This window comes from Neovison vison, chromosome 2 (genome assembly GCF_020171115.1).
Source record: "Neovison vison isolate M4711 chromosome 2, ASM_NN_V1, whole genome shotgun sequence".
Taxonomy (NCBI): domain Eukaryota; kingdom Metazoa; phylum Chordata; class Mammalia; order Carnivora; family Mustelidae; genus Neogale; species Neogale vison.
The window spans coordinates 152,662,669-152,682,934 of NC_058092.1; the positions used below are offsets into that span (position 1 = coordinate 152,662,669).

Consider the following 20,266-nt stretch of genomic DNA (forward strand, 5'->3'; position numbering starts at 1 on the left):
CGCTGTGGTAGGCTGTATTTTCCAAGTCAGTGGCAACAACACCTCCCTATCTTTGTGCTCATTCCCCAGGGATCTTGTCACCCTGTGGTTGAGGGGTGGGGCCTATGTCTTCGGTGAAATCGGGTGGCCTCAACAGCTCAACATGGCTGCCTTGACAGCAAAGGGATAGTGGAGACGCCATCGATGACTTCTGAGGCTAGGCGCTGAGAGGAATGAGGCCTCTTGTCCCTGCTGGGCCCCTGAGCTACCGTGAAAGCAATCTGATTCCTCTGGACCACCATGCTGTGAGAAGTCTGGGCCACCCAAAGAGGTCATGTCAACAGGCTCAGGTTGACCGCCCCAGCTGAGGCAACAGGTGATAGCCAGGGACAGCAACCAGATATTGAGAAAAGATGACCCAGATAATTGCAGCCCCCAGCGGTCGAGTTACTCCCCCTCCGATCAGATCTCCCCAGTAGAGGCTCCCAACATCGTGGAGCAGAGGAGAGCCATCCCTGATGCTCTGTTGGAATTCCCGACCCACCGAGTCCTGGAGTTTAACAAGAAGGGTGTTTGCGCCGTTAACATTGTAGGGCATCTTGTTAAACGGCAACAGTAATTGGAACAGATGTCAAGTCTCAGATTTCATAGCAGGTTAAAATGTGTGCAACACTTTTAAGATCCTAAACACACTGATCCCCAGGAATCCTCTGCTCTGGGACTTTGTGAGGGCGCGGTTTTAAGAGAAATGTGAAATTCCAGCCAGTATAAATGCCCACATGAATCTTCGGGGAGGGGGGGTCGTAGCCTGGCTTTAATCACACAGCACAGGGAGGCACCATCCCCCATCCTCGGCCCCTGCTTGAGCTGGAGCCTACTAATTACAGACTGGACTCATTCTAAAAAAATGACCATCAAGCATTTCTTTTTCTTAAACTACTTTATCATCGAAGAGCTCTTTCAGGACGGGATCAGTATATTGTTCTGGATGACAGGGGCTGACGTGAGTGTGAGGAGACAACCCCGACACTGCCCTGTGATCACCTCTTCCTTCCATTCCCCCACTTCCCTCCCTCCTTCCAATGTCCACTATGTCTCCTCTGGGCCACGTACTGAGCCAGCTGCTGGGGATTGGCAGGGGAGCAAAACAGACAATGATCCCTATCCTTGTGTTTGAAAGCTGCCATTTCCAACAGACACATGAGAAAGTGCTCAACATCACTTGGTATCAGGGAAATACAAATCAAAACTGCAGTGAGATACCACCTCACACTGGTCAGAATGGCTAAAATTAACAAGTCAGGAAGCAACAGATGTTGACAAGAATGTGGACAAAGGGGAGTCCTCCTACACTGGTGGTGGGAATGTAAGTTTGTGCAGCCACTGTGGAAAAGAGTATGGAGGTTCCTCAAAAAGTTGAAAATAGAGCTACCCTATGACCCAGCAATCGCACTACTGGGTATTTACCCTAAAGATACAAACATAGTGATCCGAAGGGGCACATGCACCTGAATGTTTATAGCAGCAATGTCCACAATAGCCAAACTATGGAAAGAACCCAGATGTCCATCAACAGATGAATGGATAAAGAAGATGTGGTATATATATACAATGGAATACTATGCAGCCATCAAAAGAAATGAAATCTTGCCATTTGCAACAACATGGATGGAACTAGAGGGTATTATGCTGAGCGAAATAAGTCATTCAGAGAAACACAATTATCATATGAATGCACTGATATGATGAATTTGAGAAACAAGACAGAGGATCATAGGGGAAGAAGGGGAAAATGAAAGAAGATGAAAACAGAGGGAGACAAACCATAAGACTCTTAATCTCAGGAAACAACCTGAGGGTTGCTGAGGGCAGAGGGAATAGGGTGGCTGGATTATGGACACTGGGGAGGGTATGTGCTATGGTGAGTGCTGTGAATTGTGTAAGACTGATGATTCACAGACCTGCACTCCGAAACAAGTAATACATTATATGTTAATAAAATAATAAATAAAACTGCCATTTTATGTCTGTAAATTCTTAAAAATTTTTGTCTACTCAAGATTCACATAAACCACATGGGAGCTCCTGGGTAGGGAGGCTGTCCATGCACACCCCATCAAGGGTATAGATTTTCAGATCAACTCTGACTCTGTGGGCTGGGCCGGGAGCACGGGGCCTGTGTTCATTAGCCTAACACTGGCTACAGGGTCAACGCCCCGAAGTCGGAGCCTGGCACAGAAGTTCAGTTCTGTTTCATGGTGTGGGAGACAGGTGGCAATTCCCTGCTCGGTGATTTTCCTTCTGTTAGTGGCTCTGTGGTCCCCTGGAGCCTGGAATTCCTGTGTGTGTAGCCAGTGGAACAGGGAAGAGGAAGGGCTGGGGAAAATGCCCCCTTGCTTTTTATCTGCCTTGGCTGATACAGAACACTTTGGAGAGAAGTCATTGGGCCCAATTTAGATGCCAAGGGAAGCAGGGAGATACAGTCCTTGGCCAGGGAGCCCCTCCTTGCAACAACCCTGTACCACAGTGAGAACCAGGGGTCTTTGCATGTCATGCAGTCCCCACCCCTGATGTTGGATGATTCTAGTCTACCTCGGTGCCAGGACACGAGAGGATGACAGTGGCTTGCTCGGGACTCCTAAGAGCTGGGGGCTTGGTCAGGAAACCTAGGTGTGTGTGTGTGTGGGAGGGGTCTCATCCCACCTCTGTAGGAAAGATCCCTTATAAAGCCCCACAAGTCCCCAGAAAAGATTCTGTAAAAAGCATATGCGTGTATGTCCCTGTCTGCCTTGTCAATTCCCTCTGCTACCTACATGAGAGAAAACATCTTTACTAAGGAACAAGGACCTCCGGGTTTCAACTCACTGACTTTCATAAGAGCAAATGAATAAAAAACAAATAAGCATTTCAAATACCCCAATCCCCTCCACATTAATTTATAACAAAATATTAAGAAGCCTGTCCCCATTCTGTTGGTGGAGAAGTTAAAGGCTTTCTCTGAAAAAAAAAAAAAAATTCTCTTCTATTTCCCTTCCAGAAAAACCTGTAGCGGAGTAATACCATATAATGGCTCTAACAACGTGTTCCTGCAACAAGGGAGCTTTAGTTTCCATTGCTTTTAATTTATTTTATGTTATAAATTAATAATGTATTTGTGATGCAGAGTAACTCATTAAATGTAAGTGTCATAAAGTAAGGCACTCAGATAAGAAAAGTGTGAAACGATCCTGATGGGCTCCTAAATGTTACATTAAGTATATAAATCATTTTGTTTTCCCTCTACTTAAAGCAGAGAACAGCTCGGGAGGTAAATGTAATTACTATAATTCTATTTTAAAAGGTCCAGGAAGCACGAGAATAGAATTTGTGCAAACACTGAAAAAGGCATCTGATTCTGGCCAGATCTGTCGTCTTCTGTGACAAAGTCGACTAGATCCTCTGGGGTGTAGCCACCGAACCAATATGCATTCTCAGGACCAGGCCCACCCACTCCAAGGCATAGCGAAGCCACTAACCACTGATGACCTGGGCTGGAAAATGCATCTGAAGTTTCCCACGGAGTCTGCTGGAAAGCCTCCACCCTCTCAGCCCCAGACCTGGAGGGGTTTGGTTGGTGGGAGGGCGGGTGGATGGAGGGCCGGCCCGAGAGGGTCTGCACACAGGGCCTGTTCTGCACTGGCCGAAGCCAGAAGTGGGTAAGATGTATTCTGGTGATCAGAGGGGGCTGCCTCTGTGACGCACTCGGCATGGACGCCAGCTGTAGGAGAGGGTTTGGTTTGATTCTCTGTTGAGAATCGAGCCTAACAATTTCTGGTGACTGCTTTGCCCATGGGCTCCCGAATTCTCAGCTGAGGAAAGTCCACGTGGAATGTAATATAAAGAAATAACACAGGAGAAAATTCAAGTGCTGAAAAGTCCCTTTTCTCTGTGGCCCCACTGGAAAGAAAACAGCTAAAAGAAATATGGTAGGTGTGGTAAGGCTGTTGAGGCAGAGAATGAAAATTCACCACCACCACCACCACCGTAACCACGACTCAACCAGTCCGGGGAGCAGTGACCACTGCCAATTCAACACCGACCAATGGCCAAGTTCCTGGCAGGCAAGCCGATTTGTGCAAGGTTCCCCCTTACCTTGCAGTCAGCCTGTGGAAATAGGCTTTATTGGCCCCTTTCTTTCTTTCTTCCTACATTCCCTCCTTCTTTCCTTCCTTCCTTTCCATTTCCCCCTTCCACTTTTCTTTTCTTTTTTTTCTTTCTCTCTTTCCCTCTCTCTCTTTCTTTCAAATATTTATTTATTTTAGAGAGAGAAAGTGAGAGAGAGAGAGCACACATAAATGGAAGGGGGAGAGGGAGAGAGAGAACCTCCAGCAGCCTCTCCACTGAGCATGGAGTCCGACAAGGGGATTGATCCCATGACCCTGAGATCATGACCTGAGCCAAAACCAAGAGTCAGATGCTTAACCAACTGAGCCACCCAGGCGCCCCATCCCCCATTCTTAAATATGAGAACACTAAAGTGAAAGGAGAGCTTATAAACAACTTATCCAAAGTTGCACAGTTTGTAAATGGTGGATCTGAGAATGTGAACCAGCCTGACCCCAGTGCATGGGGTCCCTCTTCCCTCGGCCATGTGGCCTCCTTCCTCCCTATATCCCTGGGGCCTAGTGTGGGATGACAGTAGTAGGTGCACATAGTATGGGGCAGGATGAGTGGTGAAGGCTTTGGAAGCCATTATAACACCTGTTCCTATGGACACGGGTGGCCATTCCAGTTTAGCTAAGAGTCGTGTACAACAAAGACTTAGGTAGTTCCAGTGGAATAAAATTGATGTGCCTCTGCTTTAGCATTCTGCTCAGCACCAGCATTTACCCCCTTTGCCTTTTTTCGCTTCCAAAAAATCAAAAAGAACATCAAGATCTTGACAGGACACTGCTTTTTAGACAAATGAATCACCTTGAATTTCTGTCTGGCTTTCAGCTCATGTAACACACGAGTTCTCTGCCCTTTTCCTGTCAAACTTGTCTCAAAGCTCACCTCTGCCAAGAAATGCCCCCATCCAGACAGCCCAAAATAATGACAGGGCAGGATACCGTTTTCTCTGCTATGGGCTCCTCACCAGCCATGTGGCTTAGCTGAATATTCACGAGAAGAAAGATGCAGTTTTCTGTGTTTGGGATATTCTCCATCATTATTACCACCATCACCGTCACCTACATCACCACCACCATCATCATTGGCATCCCCATCATCACTGTCATCCCCATCATCACCTTCATCCCCATCATCCTCGTCATCCCCATCATCATCAACATCCCCATCATCATCACTGTCATCCCCATCATCACTGTCATCCCCATCATCATCACCGTCATCCTCATCATCACTGTCATCCCCATTATCACCGTCATCCCCATCATCATCATCATCATCCCCATCATCATCATCATCCCCATCATCACCGTCATCCCCATCATCATCGTCATCCCCATCATCACCGTCATCCCCATCATCATCATCATCATCCCCATCATCACTGTCATCCCCATCATCACCGTCATCCCCATCATCATCATCGTCATCCCCATCACCACCTTCATCCCCATCACCACCTTCATCCCCATCATCATCATCAACATCCCCATCATCATCATCATCATCATCCCCATCATCACCGTCATCTCCATCATCATCATCCCCATCATAGTCATCCCCATCATCATAGTCATCACCGTCATCACCATCATCATGATCACCATGATTATCATCATCGCTATCATCTTCACCACCACCATCACCATCTTACAATCTGCAGAGAATGGGAGCCATGGTTTGTGTAAGTCTGGGGATTCATATATGAAGTCAAATGAAGATGGATACAAGACCTCTGGACCAAGTGTAGTTTGGGGCTTTATACAAACCATCATATTTAAGCCTGTGCAACTGGAACACAAGATCTAGACAAGAGCTCTTCAGAGCCCAGAGGAAGTACAATCCCAACTACAACCCCCAGAGGTTGGTATTGGGGGCTCTGTTTTACAGAAAAGGCGTGAAACTTGGAGCTTTTGGTGACCAATCTATGGCCATCTAGCGAAATAAAGGCAAAGCTGGGCTTTGAACCTGAGCTGTCCAAGGACAAGCCTACATCCTTACCATTTTAATACTGTGCCCCTAGTGTCGGTGGGTGGCTTTCTTATCCACTGTTTCTCTGTCCTGCCCAGGAACTGCCTCCTTGTTCTTCCCTATGAGAAAAGAGTGTTGACCTATTTCCTTCCTGGCGGTGTATCTAAAGAGATCTGGAACTGAAGAGAACAGAGGTCTCACACCCCTTCTCTGAGCATCTGGGACCTCTTTGATAATATGGATGAGTTGGATCAGAGAATCCTCAAAGTCCCTTCCTGATCTTTTAAGATCTCCGTGCAGGTGATTTTTTTCCCTAAATGTGGTGAAATTTTTAAATTTCAATATGCCTGTGGGATGGCTTACTAGCCTTGACTGTGACTAAGAATCACATGGAAAGTAAGAAATGGCTCAACACTAGCTAGGTGGGCTGGGCTGGGGTCTGTGTCTTCCGCTACAGGCATCTTCCAGCGGCCCATACACACCTGTGCGTGCCTCTCCGAACCTTCCCGCATCCATGCACAGGGGCCCTTCTCCATCATCTGACTTGTACAAATGTTAATTCTGCTCCTCCAGGATCCCTGCTCTGGAAAGCGACTCCTCCTTGCTCTACACCTTCCGTGCCACTGCAACTTGGATCTTAGCAAATGTTCACAAGGGCCTTGGCACTTTGTGCTAAAAATTTTTACCATATTTCTTATTGACAAGTGTAGCCCAAGACATCTGGATCCCCAAAGGGCCCTAAATCCATTGATATGGCAATTATTTAAATGTATACTAGTCTTCAAACCCACAAGCATGAGTATTGGATCTGACCTTTTGCAAAACTTCCATGAACTCACAAGGGTAAGCGTAACCTTGTTGTAGCCGAATTTGATGTGCTCTGAAAGGATAAGGTTAAATTACATCACCTCTATAAACTGCTGAACTTCAAAGATAAACCCCTGACATCCCTCAGCAATTACCAAAGACCTGAGATAACTGGGGATGGACGGAGGCTGAAGTACAGTGAGAGCAGAGATCAGGAGCTAACACAGTATTTCCTACTTGCCTTAGGGACAGCTGATCAACCACCTGTGGAATATTCTGGACTGTCTGGCTGCCACTGAATCTCCCTGGGATGGAGCCAGCAGCTGTCTACCTGAGATGCAGGGGTGAGGTGGGGAGGATACATGGGGAGAAACAAATGAGCTAAACTACCAGCACCATGAGGAGAGGACACAGGAGCGGACCCTGTGGAGCATGGAGGGTACTTGTCACCACTGGGTCACGATGACAGTGCTCTATGTCTCATTTCTCCACTAACGCATCCCTGAATACTTCAAATGATACCTTAAAGCAGGCAGGGATGATCTAAACCTGTGTCAGCCACGCCTGCCTCGTTTCTTCTTTGGCTGACACTGGAACCCATTACAACTTCCCATTCAGACCTGGAACATGCGGCTTGTGTGCGCCGGTGGCTCCGCGTGCATGCGTCTGTGCGTGTGTGTGCACGCACGACCACGTATGCGGTGTCTGGGGCGGGTAGGGAGGAGGTGCTCTGTCTCGGCAGTGAGCCTGACCCAAATCCCCTGGCACAAAGATGGTGACAGACCACTGCCATTATTTACTACCCAGCAGAAGACACAGGCCGATTAAGAACTAAAGTTCCCCAATTTTTGCCCATTTTTTTTTTCTAAACCGGTTATAAAAACAAACAACAAAACATCAACCATCAACTACAAAACATCAACCATCAACTGAAAGGGCTCTGGACATTTCGCTGCTTCGGGAGTTGATGATTTTGGAGAAGAACACAGGAAATAAGACGGCTCTGAGTCAGGAGGAAGGGGGAAGGCAGGAGGAGCCCCTGAGCACAGGACAGTTTGTGCCTCCCTCCATCAGCTGGACCCTCTGATGCTGGTGGCTCGACCAGGGCTCTCGGGTCCCACTGGAGGCCCAAAGGATCAGGCCTCCTTGCCACCTGACCCCGTATCCAGGGGTGCAAAGGTAGCTCCCCCCACTGGGTTATGAGCAACTTGAGGGCAAGAATGTGCTTGGAACTTCCGTTCCCCAGTGCCCTGTGGTGCAGGGTCAGAGTAGACAGCCAGTGAGGGCTTACTGCAGAAATGAATGCCTGTAGAAATCAAGAATGAATGAGCCAGTGGGTAAGCAGGGCTAACCCCAGGCATTTGGGTCTGGATGGGGTAGGGAGATGCTGGGGTAACCACAGGCCTCATCAACAGACGGGTCCCCAGCCTGACACCATCGCCTCCCCACTCAGCAGCCCAACCCTCCAGTCTTCCCAACTTCATGGGACATATCATATTTTGTTCATTGTTTGCTTCCCCACTAAAATGTAAGATCCACAAAGGCAGGGATTTTCACTTGTTTTGGTCACTGTTGTTATCCATAACACTTAGAAACAAAGGCAGATTTTGTAGAACAAATGAAGGCCTATCTCCATCCTCCTACAGTGGAAGGCCGCTGTACCTTGATTGTACAGTGTCTTCGGCCTCTAAAGAGCTGAGAACAGGCCAGAGCATGTCCGGGGCTCAGAGTAAGAAAAGTCAACCAAAGGAGACCACCAGCTCGCATCAGACAAAAGGTCCCATGCTGGGGTGTTGCTAATTAGGGCTGCTTTGGTGACGTCTTAGCATTCACGTTGGGCCCCACTAATATGTGCCAACGTTTCCTAGAAAGAAGAGTCTCCCCCTATTTTCGGAATGCCGAGTGTGCCGAGGAAATGACCACCAAAATGCTTTTCACCAAAAGTTTGCTTTAGGGTGAAGAAAAAGTGACTATTCAGAGCAAGAGATGTGACTGTGTAATACTTCAAGATGTACACTTAAAATCTCAGCATTTCTCAGAAACAGGGTTCTCACTCCCCACCGCCCCCAAAAAGAAAAAAAAAACCAAAGAAACAAAAAATGTAAACATGTGAGTCACTGTACTGTTGATGTAAAATGGGGCATATTCTGTAAGCTATTATGGAATTAGCGCTTGGAGCCTTACTTCTGCAAACAGCTCTGATGATCTCTGTCCTCAGCTCCAAATGTCCCCAAGGATCCCACTGCTTCCAGATAAAGCCCTTGGTCCAGCAGCACCCAAAGACCTTCTGCTCTGGGCCTGAGTCTGACTACAGGTCTAATGTCTGCCCTGCCCTGTCCACGCACTCCAGCTGCTGCCCACCTTCCTACCTGCCTCCTCTTTACAGCGCATCCTGGTTGTCATGTGGGTCTGTATCCCACTCAGTTGTGAGCTCCCACGGGGAGGAATATCACCTGCGTTCCCCACGTGTGCCCGCATGCCCCATATGCAGACATCAACAAGTGTTTGTCCAACTGCGCCACTCCTCCTGCCGGGAACCAGCATCCAAGCGCTGTGTGCTTGCTCTCAAAGAGGCTGTCCCTTGGTCATCTCGAAGAAACCTTCCCAACCTGCCCCAGGACCCAGGCACCCGGCCTCTTCCCCAGGCTGCCCTGTGCACCCCGTCCACCTTGCTTGCCTGTCTGACTCCCATAACGGGTGCTCATTTATTACTATGTCCCTAGTGCCTTGCCCACAGGAGACGTGCGATGCCTCTTGCAGAAGGAACAACCCTTTGGATCGCAACTGCTCCACTCTGCTCTGTAGACTGGAATGTCAGAGCTACAAGACCACACAGTTCCTGCGTTAAGTCCGCACAGCTACGTACACACTATGTCCCGGAAGGATTTAAGATGAAAGGCATCAAAACTGCCCTTTCCCCTTCCTTGGCTCTGACCCGTTCTCAGTGTTTCTAACACAGAATCCGTTGGCTAGCTTACAGAAGCCCAGAACTACAAAAGGCAGAAGAAAACTCTGTCACTACTATATCGTTCACTTTTTTTTGGCAGCTGCGCCACAGCAGAAGGTCCTAGCATTTGCTTATGAAAAGAGGTCAGTATGGGTAGAAATTCCTGGAAGGCCTTCTGACAAGCGTGCAGGAGCCCTGGACCTGCTCTGGTTGATTTCTGCTGCCTGTGGCAGCCCCTGGGATCTGAGACGCTGTGCTCCTGTCCCAGAAAGTCCTACCTCTCCAGGGCACAGACCTGATGTAGCCTCTTCTCCAGGTGCCCAGGTGTGGAGGAGACTCTGGGGATCTCCTTCCCCCTGGCCTTTCGGTTGTGCCTGCAGTTTCTACAGTGCCCACACGCATCTCCATGACCAGAGCCTGTCCTGGATCCTGGGCACTGCTGCTTCCTTGGCGCATGTCAGCAAGGAACGGGACCACAGGCTTGAGACTGGAAACCCGGGATGGTTGGGCTGGGGGGTTTTCACACTCAGGCTCCTAATTCCTGACAACGGTGCCCCAGCATGAGAAGCCTGGTTCAATCCCAGGGGGCCCAGTGCATCCGGAGTGGATTTCTCCAGGGAATCGCCCCTGCATGACCCTGCAGGGTCAGCGCTTGCTCTAAGACCCACTCCTGCCGTGTAAATAGATCATTGCAAGGCACTGGACAAATGAGTCCTGGGCTATGTGCTTGGATGTAACCCACCGGGGACAGCACAAGGCAGTGACGGTGCCACACATTTTAATGGCGTTTCACGGCTGCTAGGGCACTTGCGTGTACATTGTCTCGTCTGATCACCCAACAATCTCGTGTGCGAGACAGTGCGTGTGTCATCAATGTTCCACTTACAAACGAGCATTGGCAGCATTTAAAAACCTGTAGCTAAGTCTCCCACCTCCAGGGCTGTTAGAGTCCAACAGCGGCCCCAGGGCCAGCAGCAGCACCCGCAGCATCCCTGGGAAGCTTGTCAGAAAAGCATAATCTCTGATCCACCCAGACCTACCAAATTAATCAGCGTCCGCCCTTCGGCAAGATCCCAGGTGCCCTCGCTGGGTTTCCAGGGCTCTGTGCCGGGCAGTGGACGCTTTTCTCTCTGCTTTGGCTGCCGTTTCTAGCTTCCCGTTGGGGAAACCTAGCCTAGCGGGGGGAGGGCTTGGGGAAAAGAAACTTCCGTCTGATGGCTTCCTGACAGCCCCAAGAAAAGCTGTCTTCACTGCTTTCCTCTCTGTGAAAAAGGTTTCTATCTTTGCTCTTTTCTGCCCAGTCTCTTGCTGAAACACTTCTTTTAGCCAGAGACACATGTCCTCAGCTGCCTCTAGCTCTTTCCCTCACCGGCACTCATTCCGACAAAAGCCCCAAAATGGAAGGTGTGATTTCTGTTTTCCTTGGCTTCCAGGAATCCCAAAGTCAGTTTCGAGAACTGCTGATGTGAGCTGTGACAGAGTCACCATCTCTTAAGTCACATCAGTGATGTTTAAGAGTTTGTCTCCCTTTCCTGCGGAGGAATCTTTCCTTGCCCCTCCAGTGGTGCGCGCAGCTTGACTGGCTACCGTAACTGTTGGTGAATGGGCAGCTCTGCTCAGAGCGGATTTTTAAGAAAGATTTTAGTAGGGACGCCTGGGTGGCTCAGTTGGTTAAGCAGCTGCCTTCGGCTCAGGTCATGATCCCAGCGTCCTGGGATCGAGTCCCGCATCGGGCTCCTTGCTCGGCAGGGAGCCTGCTTCTCCCTCTGCCTCTGCCTGCCATTCTGTCTGCCTGTGCTTGCTCTCTCTCCCTCTCTCTCTCTGATAAATAAATAAAAATCTTTAAAAAAAAAAAAAAGATTTTAGTAAAGTTTTCCTTTTTTTTTTTTTTTTAAAGAGGTGGAGCTTAGATTTATTGTAGAAACTGGGCAGGGTGTTAGCCGGCTTCTCTGATCAAGTTGTGATTATCGGCCCTGCCCACCACCACTCTCCAGCTGACTGTACCTCCATCATCTGTTCATGGTCCTTCCTAGATGCTTTCTACAGGGACACAAGGAGCTGAGGTCATGGTGGCTGGAGCCTGTGTTGAACTAATCCAAGTGAGTGACCTCTCCTTTTTCCCACCTGGACTCTTTAACCACCACTGAGCATGAGTCCTATGTTGTTCTTGGCAGTCAGTTAAGGGCTGCGGGGTCTGCCCTGAGTGGCCAGCAGTGCCTGTCTTTGTCCCGAGGTGAGCAGTGGTCACATGTGGGACACGTGTGTAAGGCGGCCGCCCGTCCTGCCCTCAGGGGAGGCCTCGTTTCATCGCAAGGGGTGAAGGGAGCAGGGAAGCACGTGCCGCCTTCTCTGCCAGTGGCCCTCTTTCAAGAAAGGCCGCATACGCTCACTTTCAACTCTGTTAAGAGGAAGGAGCTCAGTATTCTAGTCGGTTTAAGGAAAGGGAAACTTCTAATGACCAACTATGCTGAGAGCGCCACAACTGTCAAATACATGGTTTACTGAATCCCGGTTCTCATCTGTGACCAAAAGCAGACTGTTATTTCCCTCTTGCCCTGGGGATGATCGTGGGTCTTACCAAAGTTGCTAAACCTGTTTCAGTCAGCTTTTGGCTGCTCTTCAAGAACGGTACATTAAGTGCCTCTTTGGTAATTTCTGGCTGGTCCACGAGCTACTGGTTTAATTTAATATTGAGAACACTGCAGGCCTGGGCCCTGGTTCTAGACTCCAGGCCCCTCACTCCTGCACCAGACCCTGTTCTCAGATTTCGCTCTGAACCCTTTCCCCTAAGGGGACGTGCAAGGCTGCCTCGTGACTCAGTCCACGCTCAAGGAGCCCCTTCCTCTAGATGCAACGGTCTGATTTACAACTTGGTCTCCCAGAGGAGCCAGTCCAAATTCCCTCCAAGCTGACAAAAGTTGGGGACCTCACACCTCCACCTGTAACTTTACAGGGACATCTAATGGTTGGTTCCTGGAGAACCAAAGATCCTGATCTGAGTCTAGACCTCCATTCCCCGAGCCCTTGTCTCCCTGGACCCGTGATGTTTTTAGTTATCTTATGACTTCTGATGGCAACGTCAGAAGAGGGCTGAAGCTCGAAGCAGATAGTACAGGAGACCTGCTGGTTTATAGGGTGTGTGTTTGGCGATGTGGGGTGAAGTGGGGAAGAAGGCAGTGGTGAAGGACTCAAGAACCTTCAACTTTGAAAATTCTGCCCTTCCCCCACCCCCGGCCTGGGGCTGACCCCAGCTAAGCTCCCAGGGCCCACTTGGTCACCTTGGCCAGCATTCTTTCCCATTTCTTTTCTGACTAGGTCTGATTTGGGCCAGCAGGAAGCCCTTGCCACAGCCCACAGAGGTCCTCCAACTAGGACAGCCGTGAGATCCCACAACTGGCCTGGGATGAGGACTCAAGGTCAACACCAATGATCTGACTTCCGAGGGGAGCTGGGGGAACCCTGCTGTCTATAGAGGAGGAAGCTTTGTCAGGATTCCTGGATTCTTTGTGGAAGGAAAGCCACACCAGGGCTCCATATGAGAAAGAAGAGTCAACAAAATTCAGATGCTGCTTTGATTTTGAGAGCCACGCTGTGGGGTAACCGGACCCAGGCCATCCCATCACCAAAGGAGGGAATGTCTTGGGTTGGAAGGGGAATGAGTAATCAATTCTTTACAGCAAACATCTCCCCGAGGAGAGGTGAGCCGCAGGAAGCAGCCATGTCCCCTGACCCCATGGACTCACGGTGCTAACCCCAGCCTTGAGGAGGACCCACCATGGGCTCTCTCTAGAAGATGCTGCCTTTTGTTTTGTATAAAGGAGTTCTTAGGGTGGAAGACACTGGAAGCTGGTGTTTACCACCCCTAGGGGGGAGAGAATCCCAATCATGGCTCCACTTAGACAGCAGGTGACTCTGGGACCTCTCCCCAGTGCTCCCACCAGCCCAACACAGCGCCGGCTGCCAAGACAGCCCAGCGGCATCAGGACTCCGGAAAGCAGCCCAGAGCTCAGGGCCTGCCGTCCGCAAGCTGCCTACCTGTATCTCTGCCTCACAGACTGCTTCTCCTCCGACTTGCAGACGTGCCCCACGTAATACAACGGGAAAAACAGAAAGTTCCAGTTGGTGGCAAACCACGTCAAGGTGAAGGGAGCATCGAACTTCCTGAAGGTCAGCTTGGCAAGCTGCGTGGAGCCCGCCCAGGAGGAACACACGCACAGCACCACCGCCACGCCCCAGAAAATCTTCTTGAGCTGTGCCCGGGAGCATCTCCAGCAGGGGTGGCTCGTTCGGCCGCTGGCATCCGCCCCAGCCGGTGCCTGGGCCTCCGCCGGGCCCGGGGAGTCCCGGGGGCGCTCCTCCCCTGGGGGAAGAGAAGGGGTTGGTTAACTGGGGGGCCTCCATACCTTCCCCCGCTGCCCCAGACCAAGGAGGCACCTGACCCTACTGTCGCAGTCATGGCCTGCCACCCTGGGTGCGGGGGTGGGGGGGTGCGAATGAGGGGTTGTGGCGGCAGCTTTCTGAACTAGAAGTTAAACTGAAAAAATTTTTCACGGGTCTCGTTACCCTCCAGGATCCTGACCTTTACAGTGTGGTCCGTGGGCTAGCAGCATCAGCACCCAGCCCCCAGCTTGCTGGAAACGGAGCATCTCAGGCCCCATTCCAGCAGCCCAGAAGCCGAAGCTGCATTTCAACAGGTGATTTGGATGCACATCAGCGCTGGGAAGCACTTCTCCAGCTCACTCGGGCTGAAGTCTTTCCACTTTGGTCCGTGTCAGCTCACCTGTCCTGCCGTGCAACAGGGGCACTGGGCATGCCAGGGGCTGGGGATGCCTGCATGAGAAGGTCATAGCCCCTGACCTCTAAAGGCTCCCAGGACACTGCGAGATGCTCTTCCCGCCTGTTACTTATGGGCACAAATGCCAAGACGCCCATCATATTTTTGCGTGCCTGGCAAAAACAGACCTTGCTCTCTGATCTCTTATCTGCCTCGTCTTCCTGCTGATGGCCTTCAGCTCCACCTCGAAGTGTTACTTAAAAACCACAGCCTCTGGCAGCCGCTGCTGTGGAAGGCCTCAGACACGCCATCCAAAGCCACGTGACTTCTGGAAACCAGGCTGCAGCCCACAGCGTGGCTCTGGGGCAGCGCTGTTCCCACAGCCCGCGAGGGGGTGAAGAGACCTTATTTCCCACTGTTGGGTTTTCATTCATGATTGTGTGCCTGTCAGGCAGCTGGAAATTTAAACAGAGCTGTGACATGCACAGGGTGTCACCACGGACAGACGCAAGTATCCGGGAGATAGCGTACTTGCCTGCTATCCGCTCAGCCTGGCTCTTGGCTGAATGCGGGGTGCCCAGTGCTAACAGGCGGTCTCTACCACAGGGGTACAGGAGATCATGCAAAATATACCAGGGTCACACCTACTCTGTATATTTTGTTTAATGACATTAAACCAAGCTCGTAATTCCTAAAACACAGTAATTCCATGACGCAAATCCTGAAAGCAGCCTCTAATTCAGGTGTTAGCTAATCCTGTGATAAATGAACGGCCAGCCCCGGCCGTACCTGTTTTAGCCAAGGGTAATCCCAAGCCTTATGCGGCTAGTGAGGGAGAGATCACATCCTTCATTAGCCCCAATCCTACTTGGCCCTCTCTGTACTGTGCTTCCTGAACTGCTTTATTAATGTTTAATATCCGTCTTCCTCTTACTTCTTATGCGAGTATGTAGGATAGCCAGGAAGCCTCTGGAGAATCAAATGCATAACCATTCTCTGAGTTTCCAGCAAGGTGTGTGTTTCCGTCATAGAAGAGAGGACAGGGAGAGGCACAGGAGGGCGAAAGCAAGGCAGGGTCCCATCCTTCTGCGTTATGCCCTCCCACCAGGATGTCTGGACGTTGTTCTCAGTAAATCCCCACAACTTAAAGCAAATTCAGATAGAAGTGTGCACGTTTCAATTTATACGCTGATTGCCTGACATCGTGGGTGAGCCCGCAACCTTTCATTATTGGGATAAGCTCCAGGCAGTGCTGGGGGTGATCTCTCAACTGTCATTACCACTGTCAAAAACTCAGATGGAAAAGACAATTATGGAGATGAAAAAAAATCTGTGGAAAAAGAAAATACAGTTTCACACAACTAACTTCCTACTGAAGACGGACTCTGGAGGAAGGTGAGTAAATTCAGGCTATGGCTTGTTTTTTCCATTTAGTTCTTCACTGTGGCAAATTCAGTTTTAAAGCTCAAAGAATTAAGTGATGACAGATGTTGTGTCCTGAGATGATGACAGAGAAAGTCACCAGATCATATGATATTGTGTTAAAATGCTCCCAGAGATGTGGAATAAAGAAGTCATACTCTTAACTTTGTCACCATTTCAGATCATTTAACCAAAATAATATTTAATAATATATAAGCAATACAAAGACATCCAAAGCTAAGATCTATGCTATTCTTTAGAAATCAGATAGAACAATGCTTCCTGACATGCTAATAGGCATTATAAGAAAAAAGAATTCCATGATCAGAAAAGTTTGGAAAATACTAGGTAGATCAGAGCCAGGTTCCTTTGCTTTAGGAATATTCAGGGCTAATAGACATTGTGAATTTCCACAGCTATAGAATATGTGTTTCCCTTATTACTATTAATATTTTTAAAGATTATTTGATAGAGAGATAGTGCACACATGTGCGTGCCTGAGTTGGGGAGGGGCAGAACGAGAGGGAGAGAATCTCAAGCAGACTCTGTACTGAGCACAAAGCCTGACCCGGGGCTCGATCTCATGACCCTGAGATCATGACCTGAGCTGAAATCAAGAGTTGGCCGTCCAACCAACTGAGCCACCCAGGCACCTTTGTTTCCCATATTATTTAAATGTAACGCCTGCGGTAGGAATGGTACCCCTTGGAACACACTTTGGGAAACACTGGAATAGAGTCACAAAGAATCCTAGGCATCTAAACCGAATTCATCACAAACTTTCCATTTCACTGTACTGATCCTCTTATGATAATAATAATTACTTATCAATTTCATTACCTGACTCCTTCCTAATACTTCAGTTAGAGTAGACCTACTTCCCATAAACTAAAAAATATTCTTTGTACATCATTTATAAAAGTACTGAAGAGCATAGCTAATAAAGAATACATACTAATCTGAGTACTCAGAGATAGTACTGTTGAGATTTTGCAGCATTTTCCCTAGTCTTTTGTGTCTTTGCACCACACACACATAGATACACACACACACACACACACACACACAGCAAAACTGGGATATTATATTTCATCCAGCATTCATTTAACCGAATGCACAAAGGCATGGACTTTCTAAGTCTCAAAGGGCTACACACAGTATGACGTACCACAGGAACGTCTCAGTTGGCTAGGGAACAGCCGTGAGCATCCGCCCGGTGCCAAGAGCTCTGGACAGTCAATAAAATAAATACAAAGCATGATTACTCTTCAGGAACTTACAGTCTGTCTGGAAGTGACAAACAGACCTAGGAAAGCTTTACGGAACAACTATGTGCAAAGCAGATTTTGGCTGTAACGGAAATCCTGAACAGAGCATGGCCAGCGTGGGCTGTGATAACAGTGGAAAGAACCAGATAACGCAGAAACCTGGCCGGGCTCTTGAAAGACAGAAAGGCTCTGAGTAAAAAGGGGAGCGGAGTTCAGGGTCAGGAATATACATGGTCTGCCGAGGGGCAGTGAGCGAGGCCGTGGGATCAGAGCACCACTGCCGCCTTGCCCCACCGGGACCTCCAATCTTGCCTTGGTCAGACATTCAGGCCAAGAGGACCAGAGAAGATTCAGATGTTAGTCCTACTTACTAGGAAGTACGTACTCCAGTGTCTCTAACAAACAGCTAAAATGAGTTAAGGAATAAGTATACAGTGATATGATATATTTGTTTGGCAGGCGCACTCCTTCCCCACTATTGAAAGGTGGCAAATGAGTCCCGTGTCATGCACCATTCTCGGGGTCATTTCAATGCACCATTCAACTTACGCCCAGGTTCCAGAGAGGAGCAATGACAACGAGGGGGTGGGCAGTATCCCTTCTTAAGAGCCCTTCAAATCTTCAGGCGCAGGAAACGCTTGCTGACTTTCCTTCCCCTCCTAAATTGCAAGTCAAGCGATTCCTCTGCATTTGATTTCGGTCCTTTGGTATATATAACGGCTGAAAGAACCAGTGCCGAGTGCCTCCAAGAAATCAGTGCTGAATTAGCCTCACTCTGTTTCCTGTTCCAGCTCCTCTCACCATTATTATACGACTAGGGATGCTATTTATGTCCCCCTCCCTCTCCCAATACCCCCTCCCGCTCACTACCCCTCTCCTGATGAGCTTGTGGCTTCCACCTGAACCTTGTCCCTCCGCTTACAAAGAACTCACCATCTTGGGGCGACTGAGTGGCTCAATGGGCTAAGCATCTGCCTTTAGCTCAGGTCATGATGTTGGGGTCCTGGGGTGGAGCCCCGCGTCGAGCTCTCTGCTCGGCAGGGAGCCTGCTTCCCCTCCCTCCCACCGCCTGCCTGCTTGCTTGTGATGGCTTTCTGTCAAATAAATAAATAAATAAATACAATCTTAAAAAAAAAAAAAAAGAATTCACCCTCTTGGGTCAAGTACACGCAGCTCCTAGAGACAGGGTCTTCTCAGGATGAGGAAACTCTAGGTCCTGATGGGTGAGCTGGAGGTCTGGTTTGGCGACCAACCCATTCTGAGACCAAGGCAAGTCCTCTGCCTCCTGAGTTGTCCACTGCTTTTCCCTGAGAAAATGATAAATTGGGGGCTTTTTGTGTTTATTCAGGTAAAGCCCATTTCTAGAATGAGAAAGCAAGAAAAACTGGGAAAGCATTCACTCTTAACTCATTTCTCATGAAATGGCTCTTCCAAACTTCCAGAAGGGTAACATTTTTTTTTTTAGGTCCCCTGAAAATAAGTGGACCCCTGGTGACTAGCTCTCTATGAAAAAGCATCTGAAAAGTTTGTGCTTAGAAACTGCCCAAGTCATGTCTTAGGGGTAAGAGATCCAGAGCTGGGATCAAAGGCCCATTGGCTGGCATGGTCCCAGCCTCCTGGAGGCAAATCCATTCCCTTGTACAGAGACCAGAAGGGGGCAGCCCCCAGTGACACCTCCATTAATGAGACCTGTAGAGCTATTTTTTATATAATTTTGAGGCATGCATTTCATAACTATAAAATTCACTTGTTTTAGGAGTATAGTTTATGATTTTCACTAAATTTACAGAACTGTGAAATGATCACCACTATCCAGTTTTAGAGCGTTTCTATCACATCTACATGAGTCCCAACGCCCACCTTCTGGCACTGCCCCCACCTCCCTACCCCCCCACCTCCAGGCAGCCACAAAGCTGCTATCTCCACCGATTCACCTATTCTGGATATTTCCTACGTGACTTCTGCCTCTGGCTTCTTTCATTTACCATCATGTCTCTGGGGTCCACCCAAGTTGTAGTATGTGGCCACAGTTCATTCTCTCTCATGGCTGGGGAGCATTCTACAGATATGCTTACACTGGGTTTCTCCATTTGTCCACTGATGGACACACACATCATTCCCCACGTTTGGCTACTGTGAATACGGTTGCTGTGAATGTGGACATAAAATTCTGTGTGTAACGTACAGATTTTCATTTCTCTTGGGTGGACTAGCTATGTTTTGGGGTTGCGTCTCCCACTAATATTTACTAACACCTGCTGTGAAGCACAAAGGGGCCCGGTGGCTATGTGCCCATGTCTTAGAGGGGTCGGTGCCTCTAGCTACCTCCAAATAGGACACAGTGGAGAGTTGCTCTGAGAACTAGAGCCTCCCCTCTGTTTTTCCTGAACTTCCCAGGGGAAGAGGGCCTACAGCCCCCATTTGTTGATCACGGATGCATACACCAGTTCAGGGCCATGCCGCCCAACTAAACAGCTCTCATAAAACGAAGAGCTTAGAAAAAGACTTTTGTTCGTGGCTGTTTGCAAGTGTAATTCATCTCCTAAAAATGCACTCCTTGTTTTATCTCATATCCTCTTTAAATACTTGCTCAGTGAGTTTGCATGTGACTGTTTTTTTGTTTGTTTTGTTTTTGTTTGTTTGTTTGTTTAAGTAGTGGTTTAGAGAAGAGGGAAGAAGAGGCTGTCACATGTAGAAGGTCACTACAGGCACTGGATGCCACATATCCTGACCCACTATGGCCACCTGAACTTGCCGGACCATCTGTTTGGACTTCTGGATTTGGGGTCAGAAAATACTCCCATTATTTGGACATGGCTGAGGCCCCATCATGCTCCTGACTAGCACTGGGCAGAGCAAAAGAACAGAATCCACAGGTAATTAGAGTTGGAGGCTGGGGCACCTGGGTGGCTCGGTCGGTTAAGCATCTGTCTTCAGCTCAGGTCATGA

General features: G+C 49.0%; 1 protein-coding gene across 1 annotated transcript in view; it reads right to left on the bottom strand.

The window, feature by feature from the left end:
- Positions 1-20,266, bottom strand: part of SLC35F3 (solute carrier family 35 member F3) — a 111,697-nt gene that overhangs the window by 82,325 nt on the left and 9,106 nt on the right. The window contains exon 2 of the mRNA XM_044239346.1: positions 13,889-14,213. Within this exon, the coding sequence (XP_044095281.1) occupies positions 13,889-14,213 (325 nt within the window). The remainder of the gene's footprint in view (positions 1-13,888; positions 14,214-20,266) is intronic.